The sequence below is a fragment of the Polychytrium aggregatum genome, assembly GCF_025602895.1.
Source record: "Polychytrium aggregatum strain JEL109 chromosome Unknown BJ171scaffold_3, whole genome shotgun sequence".
Lineage (NCBI taxonomy): Eukaryota > Fungi > Chytridiomycota > Chytridiomycetes > Polychytriales > Polychytrium > Polychytrium aggregatum.
The window spans coordinates 233,774-253,894 of NW_026516205.1; the positions used below are offsets into that span (position 1 = coordinate 233,774).

General features: G+C 58.3%; 6 protein-coding genes across 6 annotated transcripts; 5 read left to right on the forward strand and 1 right to left on the reverse strand.

The window, feature by feature from the left end:
* Nucleotides 1-439: 439 nt before the first annotated feature.
* On the forward strand, nt 440-2,520 carry BJ171DRAFT_595299 (galactosyl transferase GMA12/MNN10 family-domain-containing protein; the record flags this gene model as incomplete). The annotated part of the gene is made up of 3 exons (XM_053114587.1): nt 440-822; nt 1,117-1,134; nt 1,452-2,520. The coding sequence occupies 3 exons, from the start codon at nt 440-442 to the stop codon at nt 2,239-2,241; spliced, it is 1,191 nt and encodes a 396-aa protein (XP_052970924.1). The 3' UTR covers nt 2,242-2,520.
* Nucleotides 2,521-4,436: 1,916 nt separating this feature from the next.
* On the forward strand, nt 4,437-6,983 carry BJ171DRAFT_577194 (uncharacterized protein; the record flags this gene model as incomplete). The annotated part of the gene is made up of 1 exon (XM_053113794.1): nt 4,437-6,983. The coding sequence occupies one exon, from the start codon at nt 4,437-4,439 to the stop codon at nt 6,981-6,983; it is 2,547 nt and encodes an 848-aa protein (XP_052970925.1).
* Nucleotides 6,984-7,695: 712 nt separating this feature from the next.
* Nucleotides 7,696-8,397, forward strand: BJ171DRAFT_169388 (uncharacterized protein). Its single transcript, XM_053105946.1, has one exon. It carries the CDS (start codon nt 7,917-7,919, stop codon nt 8,358-8,360), a length of 444 nt encoding a protein of 147 aa, XP_052970926.1. The 5' UTR covers nt 7,696-7,916; the 3' UTR covers nt 8,361-8,397.
* Nucleotides 8,398-9,148: 751 nt separating this feature from the next.
* BJ171DRAFT_577195 (N-acetylglucosaminyl transferase component-domain-containing protein) lies at nt 9,149-13,407 on the forward strand (the record flags this gene model as incomplete). Its single annotated transcript, XM_053113795.1, has 13 exons — nt 9,149-9,313; nt 9,494-9,608; nt 9,765-9,819; nt 10,009-10,213; nt 10,398-10,852; nt 11,093-11,207; nt 11,408-11,537; nt 11,745-11,951; nt 12,114-12,253; nt 12,498-12,612; nt 12,712-12,788; nt 13,011-13,148; nt 13,312-13,407. The coding sequence occupies 13 exons, from the start codon at nt 9,149-9,151 to the stop codon at nt 13,405-13,407; spliced, it is 2,013 nt and encodes a 670-aa protein (XP_052970927.1).
* A 963-nt stretch (nt 13,408-14,370) lies between these two features.
* On the forward strand, nt 14,371-17,863 carry BJ171DRAFT_595302 (amino acid/polyamine transporter I). The gene is made up of 9 exons (XM_053114588.1): nt 14,371-14,525; nt 14,745-14,853; nt 15,150-15,262; nt 15,451-15,635; nt 15,791-16,036; nt 16,142-16,193; nt 16,289-16,547; nt 16,712-17,155; nt 17,280-17,863. Exons 1-9 carry the CDS (start codon nt 14,451-14,453, stop codon nt 17,426-17,428), a joined length of 1,632 nt encoding a protein of 543 aa, XP_052970928.1. The 5' UTR covers nt 14,371-14,450; the 3' UTR covers nt 17,429-17,863.
* On the reverse strand, nt 17,864-19,814 carry BJ171DRAFT_487495 (uncharacterized protein). Its single transcript, XM_053109295.1, has 6 exons — nt 19,687-19,814; nt 19,485-19,523; nt 19,126-19,264; nt 18,746-18,942; nt 18,409-18,648; nt 17,864-18,304 (listed from the first exon to the last, which is right to left on the reverse strand). The coding sequence occupies exons 1-6, from the start codon at nt 19,756-19,758 to the stop codon at nt 17,981-17,983; spliced, it is 1,011 nt and encodes a 336-aa protein (XP_052970929.1). The 5' UTR covers nt 19,759-19,814; the 3' UTR covers nt 17,864-17,980.
* Between the last annotated feature and the right edge of the window lie 307 nt (nt 19,815-20,121).

Sequence of the window (20,121 nt, forward strand, 5' to 3'; positions counted from 1 at the left end):
GTGTCGACTCATGCACATTCGTTGGCGTGTGAATACAAATCGCACTGTGATCCATGGCTGTGGAGATGAGCAGCCGTCCATGAGGGATGTTGTTGGCGGGCATTTGGCGGGCGAGCCGGGCTCAGGGATTGTTTGCCGAGGCGGGAAGCGGGATATTGGACCGAGCCCGTCAAGGTTGCAAGCCAAGGCGGCATGCGCCTGGCTGGGAGTGCTATACTGCCGACGATCACAAAAGCCCACTAACAGCATCTGGCGAGTTTCAGATCTGTCGCACGGAGTGATTTCGGGCGATTGTCGGACTCTGGCAAGAGGGGAAGAGTCGCTATCATTGCCACCACAACCACTGCTGGCCGCAACGGCTCCAAGCAGCGATCCCGAGTAATAGTCCCAAGCAACAGTCCCAAGCGACTGTCCAAAGCAACTGTCCGAAACAGCAGCTATGGCACAGCCTTTCAACCTCAAACTGCCTCGCTCCTCTATCCTGGTCCTTACGATCGTCAGCGTTGTCATCCTGTGGGTGACCCTGACAAGCGAAGGGGCGTGGATGCTGCGGTATGTCGACAACAGCGGCATAACTGTTCCACTTGCCGGTGCTGCAAAGGACCCTCGGATTGCCATCGTCATGTCGTGGTCTCCAAGCACCCGCGACCGAAATGTCTCGAACTACCCACGCATGGTCGTCGAATCGCTTCAGCTCAAGAGGAACTATGCCCGGCGACACGGCTATGCGTTCTTTGTGGACGACGTCATTGACGAGACCCGGATTGTGCCGTTCGGGCGATACACAACCATAGTGTCGCTCATGAACTTTATGCCTACACTGTGAGTACCGAGCGAATGAGTGAAGGGGAGGGAGATGGGCGAGGTGTTGATGCAGCGAGAGTGTGGGTGTCTGTGTAGAAGGATGCAATGGGAGAAACGGCTGAGGCGGCGTTGGCATCCTGGTTACTTCCATCGGACTGACATTGACCCATCTCTGTCGATCTGTCCTCGAATGCAACTCTCTGGCCCCTGGAAATGACAACGGCAACGGCAACGGCAACGGCAACGGCAACGGCAACGGCAACGGCAACGGCACCGGCAACGGCGACGGCGACGGCAACCCCGCTGTGGTAGCGAGTGGATAGTGTACCTGTACGTTGGCAGATGGCCGATTGCAGCGAGATCTTGGCGCGGGATGTGACGACGATGACGCAAAGATTATGGCAAGGGTGGCTGGGAGGACAAGATGGGAGGACAGGGAAAGCAGACCAAACGGACGCACAGCGGCAGACGAGATGATCGAGATGGAGGAGCGGCGATGGAGATAGCGGCTGGCACGGAGTGGAGAACGCACCCGGCCTCGATGGCTCACACGAATCGTCCTCGTCATGCCGTGCCGTGCGTATCGCACCGGCCCTCTCTCCCCACGACACGACTCTGATTGCGTTACTCGCACCATCCGCTGCCAGGGACATGGACACCATCATCATGCGACCGAGCCTGTCGCTCGAACAACTGATCCTCGCACCGTACATGCAGCAGCCGGGTCTGCACCCGGCGCATGAGGCTGCGGACGGCACGGGCACCGACACCGACACCGACACCAGCACCAGCACCAGCACCAGCAACAGCAGCAGCAGCAGCACCGTCGTTACAGCAATGCCCCCGCGTCCCTTTGCCGAAATCGATTTGATCGGCAAGCGGGATTGCTGGGGGGACCTGAACGCCGGGGTGCTGTTCCTGCGGAACTCGGACTGGACGGTGGGCGTGCTGCGAGCAGCGCTGAACTACAAGCACAGGCACCCCGACTCCAACTTCAACGACCAGGATGCGCTCGCGGCGGTGCTCCAGGCCCTGCCGGAAGCCCAGCGCAGGCACTTTATCCTGTCGCCCGATCATGCCCGATTCAACAAGTACATGCCGGGCATCTGTGGCGGCGGGCACGACTGGCACTGGTACACGCCCGGTGACTTTCTGGTGCACTTTCCAGGCGACGACCGGTCGTCTGGCCGATGGGAGCAGATGGTCCAACAGCTGTATCTCGAGGAACCCGCGGTGCTGCCGGAGCTGCTGGACGGGCTGGAAGCCGAATGGCACGGCAGCGCCGAATGGATCAACCGGCTGAAAGAACGGCCGGGCCGTGCACGACAGGCCCGACACGGCGACGCCGCAGCCGAGATGAGGCGCCAGGGGAGACAGCGCTGGGCGAGACAAGGGACGGCCATCGATGATGGCCATGAACGCCGACAATGGGAATGAGGGACAGCCGGCGCAGGCGAGAGTGGGTATGCCTGGCCAGGTTTGGGGGGAAGGGCCGTGCGTGGAAGCCGGCGAGTGGAGAAGACCGCAGCGGGCGTTTGTCAGCGGGCGGAAGGGTCGCATGGCGAGCCCACGATTCGGACGACGGCGGGTCGGCCTTTGCAATACACGGGCTGCACGCAGGCCAGCTGCAGAGAGAACATGGGGACAGGATCGAGGCGGACGGGGTGGAGCCGAGTGGGGTGGATGCAGAGGCCAGAGCAAAGAAAATAAAGCGAGTGTTAGCAAGAGCCGGCAAGAGTTACAACATGTTAGCAAGAGTTAGCAAGAGTTACAACATGTTAGCAACTAGCAAGAGCAAGCACCAGCCAGCAACAGCCGGCCAGAGGGACCGGGAAAGGACTGGGAAAGGACTGGGAACTGCATTTGCCGGCCATGGAGATGCACACTGCCGGCCATGGAGGCGCACATGCACCGGCAGCGGCGCTGCAGACCACATGGCCACGCCCTCCGGCAAATCCAACTGCACCTTGGCTGGCACGGCTGAACTTGCCTGCGTTCTTGGAGATACATGAACATCCAGATGGGCGACTGGGACGGGAGAGAGTGTGTGGGAAACAGAGGCAAGCGCACCGCAGGGCACAGCACGGCTTGGGTTGTACTGGCAACATGACCATAGACACGACCACGGCCATGACCATGACCATGACCATGACCATGACCCGGGCGACAAGACATCAAAGCGATCGATAACGGATTTCACTCTCAGACATGTCCCCAGCCCCGCCCCCACAAACAACGAAGGACTTTTCCCAGAGCACCCAAACAAGACCGGGCACTGCCCAACGCCCAAACCAGATCGAGCGCTCCCCAGAGACCACCCCCCCGCAACAAGCCCGCTGGCGCTGGCCGTCACACCAAGATCCATGACCGCCCAGCCAGGCGGGCAGTCACGCTGTCTTGCTCCCCCTCTCCCCCCCAACAGGACCCGCCACGCGCGCAGCTGCCCGGCACAGCCCTCTGTGTGCCCGCCGACACAAGCCCGCTCACGCGGACACACTGCGCGCCGCCTTGTGGGTGTGTGCGCAGCACTGCATCGGCCCGCGTCCGCCCGCGTCCGCCCGCGGCCACCTTCCTCGCCCCCCCGCGCCGCCGCAGCCGCGGGCCAATCATCGCGCGTGCCCGCAGGGGAGGGCAAGGGCTCGTCGCGGCTGCGTCGCCCGATAAACCTTGGCGCCGCGCCGCAGAGCTCCGTGCTGCCCTTTGTCCGCTGACAAGATCTGCTGCGCACGCGATTAGCCTGAACGCGCAGGCAGCCAGTGCGTGGCCGGATCCAGCCGCACCGTGGCCGGCCGCCGTCTGGCTGCTGCCCTCACGCCCAGCGCCCGTTTGGCCCACCGGGCCCAGGACTTTGCACCGCCGTTTTTATACCTGGCTCGTCGGCGCTGCGGTCCTTCGCCGCCCACTGATTCTATATTCCGTCTTCCGGGGCATTGCCTGACTGTCTTGCCTCTGCCCTTGGCATCCCCTCCCCTCTGCGATCCGCCTGCTGCCCGACTGTGATCCGCTTGCGATCCACTTGTTTTTCTCTCTCTCTCTCTCTCATTCTCTCTCGCTCGCTCTCGCTCGTGCCTATTCCGTCAGCTCAACTCGGCTCGGTTCGGTTCAGCTCGGCTCGGCTCATCTCAACTCGGCTCGGCGCACTTTCGTTCGCCGTATTCTCCATCTTGCTCGCCCTGCTCCGGCATCTGCTCCCGTTACCGATTAGACCCGCGAGGCTCCAGCATCCGCCCCTCGCTCTGGCTCGGCATCGCCTTCCTGCTCCACATACACCCTATGAACCAATAAAGCAGCGCGCTGCCCTCTCCCGTTTCCTCCGGGGCCGCTGCACGGTCCTCTGTCCGGATTCCCATCCCCTTCTGATTCCTAAGTATACATGTCCTGGTTCTAGCCCAGCTATTCTCTGGCCTCCACCTTGACTCTGTTCCTGGCCCGAATCCCGCTGCTCTCTCGCCAGACCCTCTTCTGGCACCTCCACCCCCCTCCCAGCGTCGCTTCTCAAGTTGCTGCTCCCACCACGTTACTCGTCGGCCTTCTACCCCACTATCCAAGCCGCTGGCAGCCGATCGACCTGATCCCGCTGCCAAATACACCCATCCCGCTCTCCGTCGTCTGCCCCTATTCTCGATTCGACAATGTTTCCGACCTCGTCCTTGCCCGACGAAACCTTTGCCGGCATGATCGCCAAGCTGTCGGCTGACCTTGCCAAGCTCCGCCAACTCGACCGTGCAATCCAGGACGAAATCACCAAAAAGGAAATCCTGCTCAAACTCTACATCCAGAAGGAGCAGGATCTTGTCCAGAAAAAACAGCTTCAGATCGAAGGCAACATCCGCCACTTTCTCAGTGGCACGGCTGCCTCCATCATCCATCCCGCGGTCCATCACCCCGGCTCGGCATCGGCGTCGGCATCGGCGTTGGCGTCGTCATCGTCCGCAAACATCCACGGCCAGTCGCTATGGGATGCCTCGCCGCCCCCGGCTCCGTCCATGAGCTCCAACGAGTCCAGTATCTTCCCCGGTCCCATCGACATCTCCATGCTTTCGCCTTCGTCCCAAGTCATCTTCAGTCCGTCTGTGGCCAATCTGCCGCTCTCGGGCACGCCCAACTTTTCGAATCTGTCGCAGAGTCTTCCACTCTTCGACACATCCATGGATCTCACGCCCCCGCCCTCCGCCAATATCGGCATCGTCGGCAGCAGTAACAACACCAACAGCAACAAGAACAGCGGCAATCCTGGTCCCATCCTCGTCGGCACTGCCTTCAACAACTCACCGTCGATCATCGGTGCCTCGGCTTTCACGCCTGCAAGTCCGTTCACTCCTTACCCGTTGGTCTTTGATTCTGCCCCGCATCCCGCAAGCGGGGCCATGCTTCAGGGATTTGACGAGGCCATCGCCAGCGCCCCGATATCGCTGTTTTCGACCTCGAGCTTCCTGCAGTCCGAAGACCTGTCGCTCCTGTCCGACGATCCCGTCATTCCCAACGATCCAGTCGTCCCCAGCCATCCAAACACCGAGCCAAGCTCGGCCGAGACGCTGTTTATGCCCATTCCGGCCTCCAGCTGCAGCACGCCCGAGGAACACGCCGATTCGCCATCCTTTTCGCCTTCCAACCAGCCGTACGTTATCGATGTCGACATGTCGTCTCAGTCCCAGTCCCAGTCTCAGTCCCAGTCTCAGTCCCAGTCTCAGTCTCAGTCTTCGAGATCGCTGCCGTCGTCGCAGATGAGCGTTGACCATCCGCTGGATCGAGTCGACATCCGCAAGCGCAAGAACGTCACTGAGGTTGTTGGTCGCTGTGGCCAATGTTTCCGGACCCTGGCCAGCCTCTTCATCCACGGGATCGAGCTCGAATCCGAGAGTCTGTGCAGCGTCGATTTGTTGTGTCCATCGTGCGAGGCCACCGCCAAGCGCTCCTCCGGCAGCACCGAAAACTCGCCGCGGCTGCCTGTCGACTCACCTCAGCAGAGCTCCTCTGGCTTGACCAAGCGGTCCCGAAAGCGGCTGCTGCCCGCGCAGAGCCCGGTGCTGATTTGCTACGTCTGCAAGAAGCACTGCGCCACGGGCACCGTCCAAGTCGTCGACACCGAAAACTCGGGCAAGAAGTTTGCAAAGATCGAGGACGGCTCGGCGGCAGCGGTCGCCGGCAGCTCCGCCTCGCTGCCGCAGCTCGAGTCCAAGATATCCGTCAGCATCGTCACCAAGGACGTCCTTCACAAAACCGAGATCATATGTCAGCTGTGCACGCAAAAGTACCGACTCTGCACCGACTGCGGCGGCGGTGGCAAGTGGCGAACGGGCAAATGGCGCCCCGTCGAGATGTTTGCCAAGGGCCGCAAGACCTGCAACCTGCAGCACGCCCGCATCGGCAACGTCATCTCGGAATACAGTCTGTGCACGCTGCCGAGCAGCGCCGGCGGCACCCCCAAGCCCTTCACGACCGACGAAATCGTGGCTCTCTTTGAAAACACCGTCTACAACTTTCTCGGATCACCCTCCATCCTCGAGAACTGCCCACACTTCCCAACCTTCCAGGCGATCCACAACCGCATCAGCCAGCTGCGCAACGAACTCACAAACCTGCTCGAGCGTCCGCCCTCGACGGGCCATCTGCGCTACATGATCACCTGTGCAGGATACCAGACCAAGGGCCGTCGCTCCAAGAAGGGGCCCAGCGGCAACGGCAGCGGTGTCGAGGCATCGTCGGCTTCGGATCGCAACAAGCCCGAGAACGTCGTGATGGATCCGGCCCTGCGCAAGGTCCTGGCCTTCCAGATCCTGGAGGTGAACGTCGACACCCAGTGCGCCGAGATTTCCCTGGGCGAAGACTATCGAAGCGACCCAGCCTTCACCAACTTTTTCCGCCACACTCTCACGCAGCTCATCGACTATGTGCAGAGCCACTTGCGCGAGCACGGACACAAGCCGATCCGGTATCTGTGGCTGACGACCCGGCTATCGTCGGGGTCCAACAGCCCCTGGTTCAGCGCCCTGATGCGATACGGATTCAACTTCAGTGGCGACTTTATCCAGCAGCAGAGGCAGAAGCTTGGGATCGTTGTCGAGCCGGCCTGGTTCGTCAACAGCTACATCCCGGCCTCGATATCGGCGCAGTTCAGGAGCTATGTTGTCGAAGTCGGTGTCTACCTAGAAAACCTGGCGAAGGAAGAAAGCAAGTAAACCCAGCAACCTTAGTCGATGATTCCAATGCATTCGATGCATTCGATGTTTTCGATGCTTTCGATGCTTTCGATGAACAAGCGGTCGTCTTGATCGGTCAGTACTGTGGGTTAGTGTTTCCGTCAGTGCTGCGGTCAGCGTTGCCGTCAGAGCTACTACCATCAGCACTGCACACACATACAACTACCGCCACAACCCACTATGGCATCAGCGTCGATTGTCGATCATCTTGTCGTGGTGGCAGCGTCGCCATGCTCCCTGACACCACCCACCCACACACACCCCGCACACACCCCACACACACGCAAGCGAAACGATGGGAACGCTATCAAGGGCCCTTCTACCAAGCAGCGACTCTACCGGCATGAACCGTGGATGAGCAAAGTCGTGCACCGAAAGGCCGTGCTCCATTCCCCTTTCTTTCTCTCTTTCCTTCTCGATCTCTTTCTTCCTCTCCCGTTCTGTCTTCTCTTGGAAGAGTGCCCCTGTTGATCGCTCTTTGCTTCTGCGCCCCACGACCCACCATCGCTGGTTCCGTTCATGGCTTACCCCTTTGTATCTTGACGTTTCGTGCTGTCTTGGCTGCCCATATCTGTCTTCTTGAATAGGATTGTGCTTGAGTGTCTATCTGCCTGTCAAACTCATCCAACTTGTGTGTTTTAGTCTCTCTGCTTTGCTCTTGTGCTTATCTGCGTCAGGGTGGCGTGAGGGAAACAGCAGGAGTCTTGTTAGTTCGCCAGCTGTTGGACTAATGCCGTCGCCATCGATAATCGGCTGCGGCTCAAAACTCAAGGAGGCAAGGCGTCCATCCAGGATCGAGCAATCGTCTGTGAAGAACGGCTCGACCAAGAGCCCTGCGAAGCCGGGCTGATCCCCTGCTCCAGCCGGCTGCTGACTCGACTCCGCCTCTCTCCCCACCCCCCATCGTCTCCCATGCTGCATTTTGTTGCCGCTCTCCTCTCGATAACCCTTGGCACTTACTTGTGGTTACCCGTTTGGCGAACCTGCGGGTGCTCAAGCACTCGAGCATGTCCGAGTGCTCTTCTCCCTCCCTCCCTCCCTCCTTTCTCTTTCTTTCCCATTGCCTCTTGTCTTTGCTTTGTACCTTTTTTCCTTTCTTTCTTTCTTTCATTCTCTCTTATGAGTGCTCCTTCTTATTCTTGCGATCTATCTATTCATCTCCCTGTGTTTGTGTGTTTCTATCGATCTTGTCGTGGCAGCAAATGTACTCTTCTTCCGCTCTACGTGATGAGGACTGTTGATAGAGAATGTGAGTGTGCGTGGATCCACCGCGGAAACATCGCCATCACTGGGAGGGCAGCGAGAGCAGGAGCAAAGTGGCAAGTCAATGTGGGAGGGAAAGAAGGATGGCGATGAGCCAGACTGGAAGGAATAAGAGCTTGAGGTACTCGACGGCGATGGCCGAGAGATGCCGTCCAGGCGCAGGCTGGTTCGGCCGAGAAACCCCCAAGGCTGGATGGATTCCCAGGGAGTCTGGGATCGAGAGGATGGGGTGGTGGAAGGGACGGAGTGGTGAGAGGCAAAGCAGGCACCCAGACGACGACGGCGAAGCAGGGCGGATACATCCCGTCAGCCTGGAATCACCAGCAAAATGGGATGGATGGGTGGAAGAGAGTGCCAGTCAGCATCGGTGCGGCGCTCTGCCTTTCGTCATCGCTGCCGATCAGCCTTGCGCACACAGGCGGGGATGTGCTCTCTCCCTCCCCTCCCCTCAACCTGCCGATGCCGGTCACTCCCGTTCTTCCCTTGCTGTGATGGCGATGCAGATTTTTCCGGGCGACAGGGAGAATGCTGGTTGGTCGGTGTGCAAGGCAGCGAGCAGCGCGTGGAGAGAGCGAGCCACAAGGAAAGACGATCCCCGGCGATTTGACTCTGGGCGATTCCGAGAGATACCCCGTTGATATGCACATCCCGGCGATAGTCGTCCAGCGACGTGCATACCCGGCTGCGGCATTCCAGAGACATGTGCGTCCAGCGACGGCAGAGCGCCGTCGACCTGCACTGCAGGACAGCAACCAGAGCCATAATCCAAAGCCATAGTCCAAAGCCCAGAGCCTCGCACAGCACACACGCGCCGTCCTCTCGTCCGTTTGCTGCCGCTCTTGCGCTTGCGCTCGATCCCAGGAGCCATCCTGCCCCAAGCTATGAATCTCGCTCGACCCCTGCCAGTCGCAAGGAGAATCTTCTGGCCCGAGAGCGGCCTGTCGACACCGCGGAGCCGGCCGAGTCGTGGGCGCTCGGCGTCCGTGCTCGTGGGATGGACGGTGGCCAACGACATTCATGTGGTCTGGAAGCATTCCTGTGGCAAGGTGTGCGCATCCGTCTGCAAGCCGTCGTATATCCACGGATCGCGAATGGGATGCGACAGGAGGGATCTCTCGGCGGCAGAGACGGGTTGTTGTTGCCGAATCGCTCCAGTGCGTCGCTGGATTTCAAGCACGGCAGCCGCTAACACAGACGGCAAATTGCCATCACCATTTGATCGACAGAGCATCCGTCCTGACGACCTCGCCCGCCTGCTCCAGTTCATCAGGACCGTCGATCCGACCCTCGACATTGTCGGCGTTTGTGCGGACACCCTCGACTCGCTCGATCCCTCTGTGGGTGCGTGGTGATGGACTCGATGCTCGCCCGGTATCGACTCGACTCCCCAGCGTCGTCTCTGGGCCGAGACCTGCTACCTGCTGGGGGCATGCTGGGGCCTGCCGATGCCATGCCCAGGATACCACAGCTGATGGAGTATTGATCTTCTCTCATCAGAAGCATCGCCGGAATGGATCTATGTCTCTGCTGAATCCGTCCTTCCCGTCCCACTGTAAGTCGCCAGAAAGCCAAGCCCGTTCCCTGTTTGAAGGAGCAGCGTATTTGCGTCGCTCGGCTGTCTCTCGATTCCCTGGTATCCCATTCTTCGCCGACGCCGATTTTCAATCCCTCAGCCCTTTAATCCTTTAATGCCTCAATCCTTTAACCCATCCATGCCTCGGCCCCGCTGACCTCATCGCAGCGCTCACAGCGAGTCGTGGCAGGTTGTCTTCTACCTTCCGCCCAAGACGACGGCTCTGCGATATCTATCCAGAGACACTCTCGAGTTTGATCTGTGTGGATCGCTGGTCAATCCCGGAAAGGCAGGCTCGACGATCCGAGAGAAGCTCCTGCGGAGCATCTCCGTACCCGCGACTGCCTGTAGCCACGACGAGTATCTGGATGGGGTATTGCAAAGGGTATGGACGCTTGAAGCTGGACAGAACATGGACATGCAGCCGGCATCGGGGGGATGGTTCGGTGCCCCTTGCGATGTTGGGCAACGGCATGTCCGATCGAGAATGGTATCCGATGGACGGTGTCATTACTCACTCACTCACTCACTCACTCACTCACTCACTCACTCGATAGATGAATCAAACTCACTCAATCCAAGTCCAGCTGAGTCGCTATGGATCGCAGCCATGTCTTCACCTCGTCCTGGCCGATCATTTCTTCCAAACCATCTCCAGTGTCTGGGCCTGGACAGTCGCCAAGTTTACCATCCCTGCCCTCTACATCATTTTTGCCATGCGGATGTTCGCCGAGGTTTCCATTTTCGCGCTGAACTTTGATCTCCTCGGCCTCCGGAAGAAACCCATCGAACCTGCCGACAGCGACCCATCGGTGCTTCCATCCAGACAGCATGTGGACGACGCCGGCGGCGAGGCAGAGCCGGCGGCCGTGCTGTCGATGGCCAATCTCTTTGTCTCGTTCCGTCAGCTTGATTTGCGACTACAGCAATTATGCTTCTGGCCATATCAGTATGTCTGTTGGAAGCAGAGCAATCGGCAGCTCATTCATGTGGGACTGGCCCAGTACATCGGGTAAGTTGGCTATTCGACGATATCATGGCTTCGACGATGATCGGAGGACAGCTGTATGCGTGGGTGGATACCGGCAAGGCTGGACCAGGAGCATTGATCGGAGCCCATGAAGCCCGGCCGCCCGGCATATCGCAGCCGCAAGAACACCGCGATAAGAGAAATGCCCTGTTCTGTGGCCATGAAGCCCTGATCGTTCAAGCCAAACAGACCACCGCAGCACTACTGACTGTTCTTTCGCAGGGTCTACAATACAATCTGGCTGGTCACCAATGACATGATCATCGGATTTGGAGTCGCCGTCCTGGTGATGGAAAACGCCGGTCTCATTGCCAACTGGCTGGTGTATCTGATGGAGGTTGGTGTGGCATCTATCTGCTGCTTGTCTGCATCAGAGTGCTCGACTGCAGACAAACGGCTCAATTTTGTCGTGGGTTGGTGTGCTTCTGCCGGGCTCTGATGATCGTCGCCCATCCGGAACCGTCCAGGATCCGAGCGACTACTGACAAGCTGCATTTCCCAATCCCACGAACACACGATGACTCTTTGCACACCCAGACTCTGGCTCTGCAGTCCATGCGCGAGACAATTGTGTGGCTGATGGGCGCCCCCGCTGGACTCAAGCTCAACAGCGAAATGAATGGGTTCATAGGAAACCTGTTTCTCTTTATCCTGGATGTTTGGCAAGGTTGATCTCCAATGGCAATGGATTCCGAGAGAAGGAGGGCAATTTCTATCCAATGAGCCTGCTGCACTCGCTATGTGATTCACATCTCATCAGATCTGCGGACGGCATCGTACTTCCAGATATGGGCCCGCACCTGGGTGGTTTGAACTCGAAGTCGCTGGCACGAACCTGACCCCCATTTTGTCTCTGAACAACCATCGGATCTAGCGCTTTTCGAAGTATTCAAACCCCACCTGAAAACAGTCATCCACACACTTGCCTATGGAGGCTATCTTGGACTGTCGATGATCATTGGGCTCTTCTTTGACCTCGTGCAGATCATGACGTTCCATCTGCACATATTCTATCTGATGAGCGCCAGACTGTACCATTGGCAGGTGAATTGCATGAGGTCTCTGTTTACGTTGTTTCGAGGTAGGTTACAGGCTAGGGGAATCTGGTGAATGAGGGACTGCTACGGATGCCGATCGGTTTCTCGAGATCTCGCCAATGCTCGGACGATCGCAGTAGCACAGGCACCGATGCACCATCGGGGCATGTGGCCGGATGCTGACCGACATTCGCACTTTGCCACAGGAAAGAAGAAGAACATCCTTCAGAATCGATACGACTCCTCGGACTACGGGGTCGATCAGCTGTTGATTGGGACGATATTCTTTACGGTCCTAGTGTTTCTGTTCCCGACCTTGGCGAGCTACTACTTTGCGTTTTCGATGGTAGGTCGCTGTCGTCATGGACACCGGATTAGTGAGGGTCATCGGGGGCAAGGCGAGTCGATCGGACTGGATTGGAATTGAGCACTGCATGCAGGCGTGCTCCAGGTGATGGCCAGCGACAGCCCAAGCGATGGATCGGCTCACGACGATACCCACTCCCTCACTCCCTCACTCCCTCACTCCCTCACTCCCTCACTCCCGACCGTCACAACTCGATATCTCTGTTGCCGCTTCTTCACGGCAGCCGCGTGTTGCCTCGGTGCTCCTCTACTCGACAGTCGAAATTGCCCTGGCGATCATCAACCACTTTCCACTCTTTGCACTGATGCTTCGCGTCAAGGATCCACAGCGTCTGCCATGTGAGTATCCGGATCGAGCGTCGTGGCCAGGACATGGCCCGACTTCCTGCCGGAGATGTCACTCGGTTGACCGACTGACTGTCGATCTCTGCGATTCAGCTGGAATAGCATTTGAGATCATCGACGGCGATCAAGTGTGGTTTGGATCCAATGAGCACACATTCCTGCGAGTCAAGGTAAGAACGAGCGCTTGATGAACGTGAGGCCGGGGGTCACTCGTGGATCCAAGGCTGCCTGGCGCGCTGACATTTGCACTTGGGTGACTGGATGTCGTGTCTGGTCTGGTCTGGTGATGACCAAAGTCCCAAAGCCACAGGCCAAAGCGCCGAGGTGGATAGAGAACCCTCACCGATTTGTGCCAAGCAGCTGAATATGACTCTGTCGCCTGTTGCTCGCAGAGTATGCCCGCATCGCTGTCGACCATCTTCTACGAATACCAGTATCTTCTGAAGCGGGTCTTTTCGTACTATCTCTCGCGCAACATCCTCAAGGCGCTGCTCACAGGCAGACGCATCCAACGCATTCCTAAACTGCAGGTAAGAGGCGATACTTGGGATCGTGGCAGAGGAGATGGTCGAGCGTGGTGGGGTCGCCGAGCACAACTCGGTCTTCCTGGCCAAGTGGTACAGGGCCACTCAGCACCATACTTGCCTGCTCACATCTCATTGTCTGCGTATCCACCTTCGACTCCCCAACCAGTATCCATCGCTACCGCCACGCAGCACGATGCAGCTATGGAGCTCGGTTGGCTTCATGGAGTTCCTGCGAGCGCCCGGCCCACCCCGCTCGGGCTAAGCGGCAGCGGTCGCTGGCGGACGAGTCTGCTGCAGATGGAACGTCGGTATATCGAATGCCCTATCGCTGCCGAAGCCGCAGCCCGCCTTGCACGGTCCGCGGGCACGCGACCCAGCCAGACTGAGCAGACGGAAACACGAGCCACAGCCAGGCAGACCGGATCTCTGTGGATGGGTGGAGGGGGAAGTGGTTTCTCACGCGGTCGCGGCTGTTTGTTCACTCACTCCAGAAAAATGCGACAGCGTCCCTGTCTTCGGGCATCAGAGGCCCGAGGCCTGCTGAACTTTCGCAAGCCCCCGGTGGGCAGGCCGTGTGATTGTCTGCGGTGTGTATTCAGGCCCTGAAATCAACGACAACCCCGACTCAAACCAGCGTGTCCCGCTTCAAGAATGAGTTGTTTGTAACACCGCTGTCCACGGCACCAGCTGACCCGGCTTTGGCTTCACCAGCAAGAGGCGCCTCAGTCGCGCGAGCCAATGATGTGGCTGAGTGTCCGGGCATTGAGCCGGTCTTGTCTCTCGAGCCGGCTGGGGCGCGACCTTGGACGCACATACTGCGCAGCCGGTGATACACCGGCAATGGCGAGCGCAGCATACATAGCAATAATGTAATATATGTATATGCATGTGTATGTATGAATATATATATATGTGCATGTGTATGAATATATACTCGTGCGCAACGACACAATTTACCATCAGAGCATCGCCGTTGCTGACTCGGACGGGCGCGAGTCGTCATCGATGCCACACTCGGTACAGCGTCGTTTCTGTGAACTGCTGATCCGCCCTCGGCCAACAGATCCATGCTGGTGGGATCGCGCGCTGTTCTCACAAGGCCGCGGCGCGCTCCGGCTGCATGTGCCCCTTGGTGGCTCTTCGGTGGCTCCTCGTCCGTTCGATTGCCTCCTCCCATTTCTCCCTGCCGGTTCCTCGATTGCCGCCGCTCGTCCTCTTCGTCTCTCGACCTCCCAGCACATCCAGTCGGCCCCGCCGTCACCCGCTGCTTATCGCGAGAGCATCGCTGTTCTCCATTCTGCCGACATGTCCGCCGACGAGAAAAAGTCCGATGTCCAGCTGCAGGACGAGCAGCGTCTGAACCAGCTGGGCTACAAGCAGGTAGGTCTTGCACCGATCATCCCGTCCGCCCGGCTGGCGTCGAGGCTCGGCTCGGCTCGGGCGGCTTCAGCATCCACAGCCTTTCCGCCACCTAGCATTTGCGAGGCATCTTGATGCTTTCCCCGGCTGCCATTTGGGTTGGTCTCTCATGCGTCCGTGTTTCGCTCGGATGGACCGCTGACTGCTTGTCCGTTCGTCCGTTTGTCTCTCGGTACATAGGAGTTGCATCGCTCCCTGAGTTCCTTCGCCAACTTTGGCATTGCCTTCACAATTCTCTCGGTGCCGACGGCGCTGCTCCCGCTGATCTACCTGGGCATGACTACTGGAGGTATCAGTGACTGTGTCCGCCAGACTGCCTTGACTTCCGACGCATGAGCAGGGAATGCTGATCGGCAGCATAAACATGACGATATGTCGATGGCTTCCACCCGGACCCCACAGACCGGCGTTTCGGCTGGCTGCCTCGGCAACCCGATCGCCGCTCAGAGTCACTGCCCGTCAGACAGATCCAGGCGAAGCCCCGCTGGCGCCTCCGGGCCCTTGCTCCGATCGGCCCAGCATTACAAGGCTGAATTCGCATCCTTTCTCCCTCGCTCCCTCCCTCTCTCTCTCGCTCGCTCTCAGGTCCCGCCAGTTTGCTTATCAGCTGGCCCATTATTGCCGTCCTCTCCTTCCTGGTCGGCCTCAGCATCAGCGAGATTGTCTCGGCCTATCCCACCAGCGGCGGGCTTTACTATGTACGTTTGACCTGGCTTGAATGCATCGATCATGATATCGGGCCGTGAGCAAATCCAGGATTCTCAGAGTCCGCGATAACTGTCGGCCACCTTGCCCCATATCTCGGTGGACTCGACTCTCCATGATCGTTTGTTACACCGTCCCCCGTATCAACACAACTCGCCGCTTGATATCCCTCCTCGTCCAGTGGGCCGCCAATCTCGCCGGACCCAAGCGCGCTCCAATCTTCAGTTACTTTACCGGCTGGTTCAATTTCCTTGGTCTCTGGGGCATCACTTCCGGAACCGCCTTTGGCTTTGGGCAGATCTTTGCCACCTATCTCTACACCAATGGCAGCTGGAACACCACCGATATCCCGACCACGGACATGAGGTAGGTGCTGTCCAGATGCATCAATGGCCTTATTTCTGCCACGGAGCGATCCCCAGTCGGCCATGTTATTGCCTGGGTCTGTATTGCGGGTTCCACGGCGGACTTGCTAATCCACCCATGTTGCTTGCCGAGGTACTGACCCACACGCTTTGCAGATACAAGGGTGTGGTCGTCGCCTCATCGGCAGTTAGCCTCTTGATCGTTGCTCTCTTGGGCAAGGCCTCTTCCCGAACGCTGAACTACTTTGCCCAAGGTTGTCTCGGCATCAACATTGTCGGATTGCTGGTGATGGGCTTTGGCACTGCCTTCATGGGCAATGTCCCACGCACTCCACTTCCGACCCTCATCACCACCTGGGTCAACACCACGGGCTTCTCGGACGCTTGGGCGGCCTTCGTCGGGTGAGTGCCGCATGTGCATTGCCCGAGAGCACAGAGTGAGCCCAGATGCCACGTACGCTGCATCGCAAGCAACTCACGCAGTACATCCTATCGGCGATGATGCAGCATCCTCCCGGCCGCGCTCACCTACAGCGGCTATGACTCGGCTGCCCACTTGGTAAGTTGCGAATGCATTCTTGAGGCCGGTTCCATTCTACCTCGAGCATCGCTCGCACATCGCCAACTCATATGCCCTTTGCTTGATCCTCGTAGGCCGAAGAAACAGTCGGCGCTGCTCGTGCGGGACCCAAGGCCATTCTGATTTCCATGGCCGTGACCCTGCCTGTGGGCTTCCTGATGGGCTGGTCGCTGCTGGCTCCCGTGCCTATCGACCAATACTCCAGCTTTGCCAACTCGCCCGTCTCGACCTCCACCGTCATTGATATCTTCTTCCTCGTTGGTGGCAATGCCGGTGGCTTGATCATGACCACAACCCTGTTTATCGTGTTTGTCACTGGTGTATATTCGATGGGTATGTAGGTCGTCGCTCTGCTCTGCTCTCCTCCGCGCCACATGAGTCCCAAGAGCCGGCGATATCTACTGGTTCTGTCCACCAGCTCGGCTTGATACATCCTCGCCAACACCGCCGCCCCTTGTGGCTTATACTGACGACATGCATTGTCTCACTCTTCTCAGCAATCACTCACAGTCGCATGACTTATGCCTTTGCTCGCGACGGTGGCCTCCCGGGCTCAAAGTTCCTCTATGTCCTCGACGCTGCTTCCGAGACCCCCGTTCGCGCTCTGTGGATCACCCTCTTTCTGGACTTTATCATCATCATTCCGTCCTTGTACTCATCCGCTCTCTACGCCGCCATCAACTCGGTCGGCACGATCGGAACCTACCTATGCTATGCCATCCCCATCTTCTTGCGCATCGTCCGCGACAAGGAGTTCCCTCGAGGCCCATTCAATCTAGGTCGCTTTGGCCTGCCCGTGGCCGTGGTCGCTTTTATCTGGCTCCTGATTGCCTGTGTGGCCCTGTCTTTGCCCACGGTCAACGTGGTGTCCAGCAACTTCAGCGACTATTCGTCCTTCATTGCTGCATACCTGTCCAGCTTCAATTGGGCTCCGGTCATGGGTACGTATACGAGAGATGGATATTCGTTTCGCCTGAACTGCATCCTGTGTGGACTCTATGCTCCCGTACTCACACCACATGCTGCCCCCCTATCGCTTTATCCACCCCTGCGCTTTTGCTCCAGTCGTTGGTATCTTTTTGATCGCTCTGATCATCTGGGTGGTCTCGGCGCGACACTGGTTCAAGGGACCCAAGCTGGATATCAAGACCATCGAGGCCTTTAGTCGGCGCAACCGTGGTAGCGCTAGCAGCGCTACCCTGACCTCGCTTTGATCGCATCTGGGTGTTGGCTGGACAGTGCACGCCCGACAGCACATGTCGGACAAGCAGTTGGGGCGCACTCAGGCCAGCTGCAATACTTTTCGTTGCTCTTGTGTGTTTCCTCCGGTGCAATGGCCTCCTCCTTTCCTTCAGCACCGGTGGCGACTCATCCAGTCCCCGCTCAAAAATTCGATTTTTTCTTTGCTCTGCGAAGGCGTAATGGGTTTGTGTTTCAGGCTGTTCTTCACTGTTGCTGTTGTCTTGGCTTCTGTAACTGTCTTGAAGGAAGACGTCGGCCGCCATCGAAGCTTGGAGCTGCTCAGATTTGTTCGACGAGATATTGGCGATTCGTGATGGCTTGGCCGACTCTGCTACTCTTGTTGATGTCTTTGTTGCCATTGTCGCCATTTTCTTACTTTCCTTCTCTCCATGATGTAAACTTTGATGCTTGTTGAGTTGGGATGTATTGTGATTGACAATAACAGGCGAAACAAAGCCCATCCCATCCCCCTTCGTGGAAGCTGATGCGTTCGTGATTATGGCTGCGACATGGCGCTTTCCTGGCTACGGCTTGCACGCGCCCTTGCACACTTCCAGCGCATTCACGCAACTGGTGACGGTCTCCATCAGGGCATTCAAGCCACCCAAGTCACTCGTCGCCGTGATCGGGTACACTCGAATCAGATCCGTGAGTTCCTGCAGCTTTCCAGCGAGGACCGATGCTGTGGCCTCGATTCCAGACGAGACCGAGGTGGTGCGAGTGGCGACGGCAGAGGTGGCGTTCACAGTAGATTGCGAAGGTTGACCACTGTGGGCATGGTTGTCGGCGACAGACGCAGCGGGCTGCTGCTCAATGCATCGGCGACGCTTCGGTGGGCCATCAAAGAACTGGACATGCAGAGACAAGAAAGAGAGAGCAGTTTCAGGTGCGGTGTTCGAGTGCTGATCATGAATGGCGCCCTGATCTGTGCTGTCCATGTTCCCGGCCTTACCTCGTCATCCGAGTCGATCTCATCGAGTTCAGGGTCATCTACCTTCTGCTGCATGTGGTACAGCTTGTGCTTATCAGCACCTTGCTTTTGATCGGCGAGACTGTCGACGTTGCTAGGCAGCTTCTGCGGGGCTGTAGAATCAGCTGCAGTTGTGGCAGATGGAGGAGCGGCCTCTTGGACCAGAAATCGCTTGCAGCCGACGCAGTACTTTTGCTTTTCCTTGTTTCTCATCAAAGGGATCTGGCCCAAGCGAAAATCAACATCAGCATCTGGCAGATCACGCACGGTCGAACATGGCACTCGATTCCGCGATCTGTGGTCCTGGTCCCGGACTCACTCCGTAACACTTGGGGTTGGGACAGACTTCGCCGAGCATGGCCCAGCCCTTCAGGAGCAGCTCGCCCATGGCGCTGGTGGCCGCACTGCTCTGGCGACGGCGCTCTTCGGCCTCTGCGAGATCGACAGCGGAAGGGCGCAGCTCGCTGCCGTCGTCTCGGTCGTCTTGACGGTCTTGGCTATCGAGGTAGTTTTGGTCTTCCAGCAGTACGATCCAAACAAAGGGGGATCAATCGATCAGCATTCCGTAGCTCGCCCGAGGTTTGGGGGCTGTAGGATAGAGGTAGCCCGCAGATTGCCGACTCGACCAGACGCTCCAACCCCAATTCCAGTGAGTCCGATGGCGAAATGCAGCCCTTCGAGTCCCTCAGATTTGCTTACCGGCACTTGCGTGCTCAGATACATCCTTGGGTTGGCTCAGCGTTTGGGCTGCGGGCACAGTTGGAACAGGAAGGCTCCCCTCATCGTCACAGAGAACGCATATGATCCGAGAGCTATCCTTGGTTCTCATCAAAGTCAACTGTTGCGAAACCAATGATCGCCAGGGCCATCGGAAAGCGGCGGAAGGGTTGGATCCGATATCATGAGTGCATGCAGAGCAATGTTGACCCGAGCAGCTGTGGAGTACGGGCGGGTGTCGCAGCCAGAGATCACAGCCACAGTCTCGACAGCCAGATCGCAGGCATTGTACTTCAACGACGAGCTGGAATATTAGACCATCTCCCATCACCGATACATACATCGCATCCGGGCGTGCTGCACACGGCGTCCATCATCACCTAGAGACGCAGCCAGGTAGAGCGCAGAGCATGTCAGAGTGAGCCCACAGCGAGCCGGGCTTGCTTCCCGGCCAGAAAGCGGCTCGGCTGGACACCGGCGATGGACAGGTTGCGATGGCGCCGTCTTTGGAGGCGAAAGCCCAGGACATGATCGGAGACTTGCCCATCCTTTCAGGAGAAGACTGCCGATCTTTTTGATGCCGAGATCTCTGCGAGACATGGTCGTGGCAAGCATTGGGCTGGCTGGGCGTTGTTCGGGCACGGGGGGTGTGGGGTGTGCTTGATCAGGAAAGGACGGCGCGGCCAAAATCGGCTGGAAAATGCCGCAGCTGGCCGGACACGGCGCTCGATTCGGTCCGCAACATGGAGGATGGAGGACCGATATCCACAGACCAGCGACTACAGCCCACCGAAAACGGAATGGGACCCAGCACCGCTTGAGCGAATGGTGTTGATCGATCACTCGGCCGAACCATGTCGATCGGCCCTCACACGACATGGATCGGAGCACCAGGGAGGCGATTCATCCCACACAGCGGACACTGCTCCCGTGGACAGCGGGGATGTGTTGTCTTGGATTATGCAAAGACGGACCACA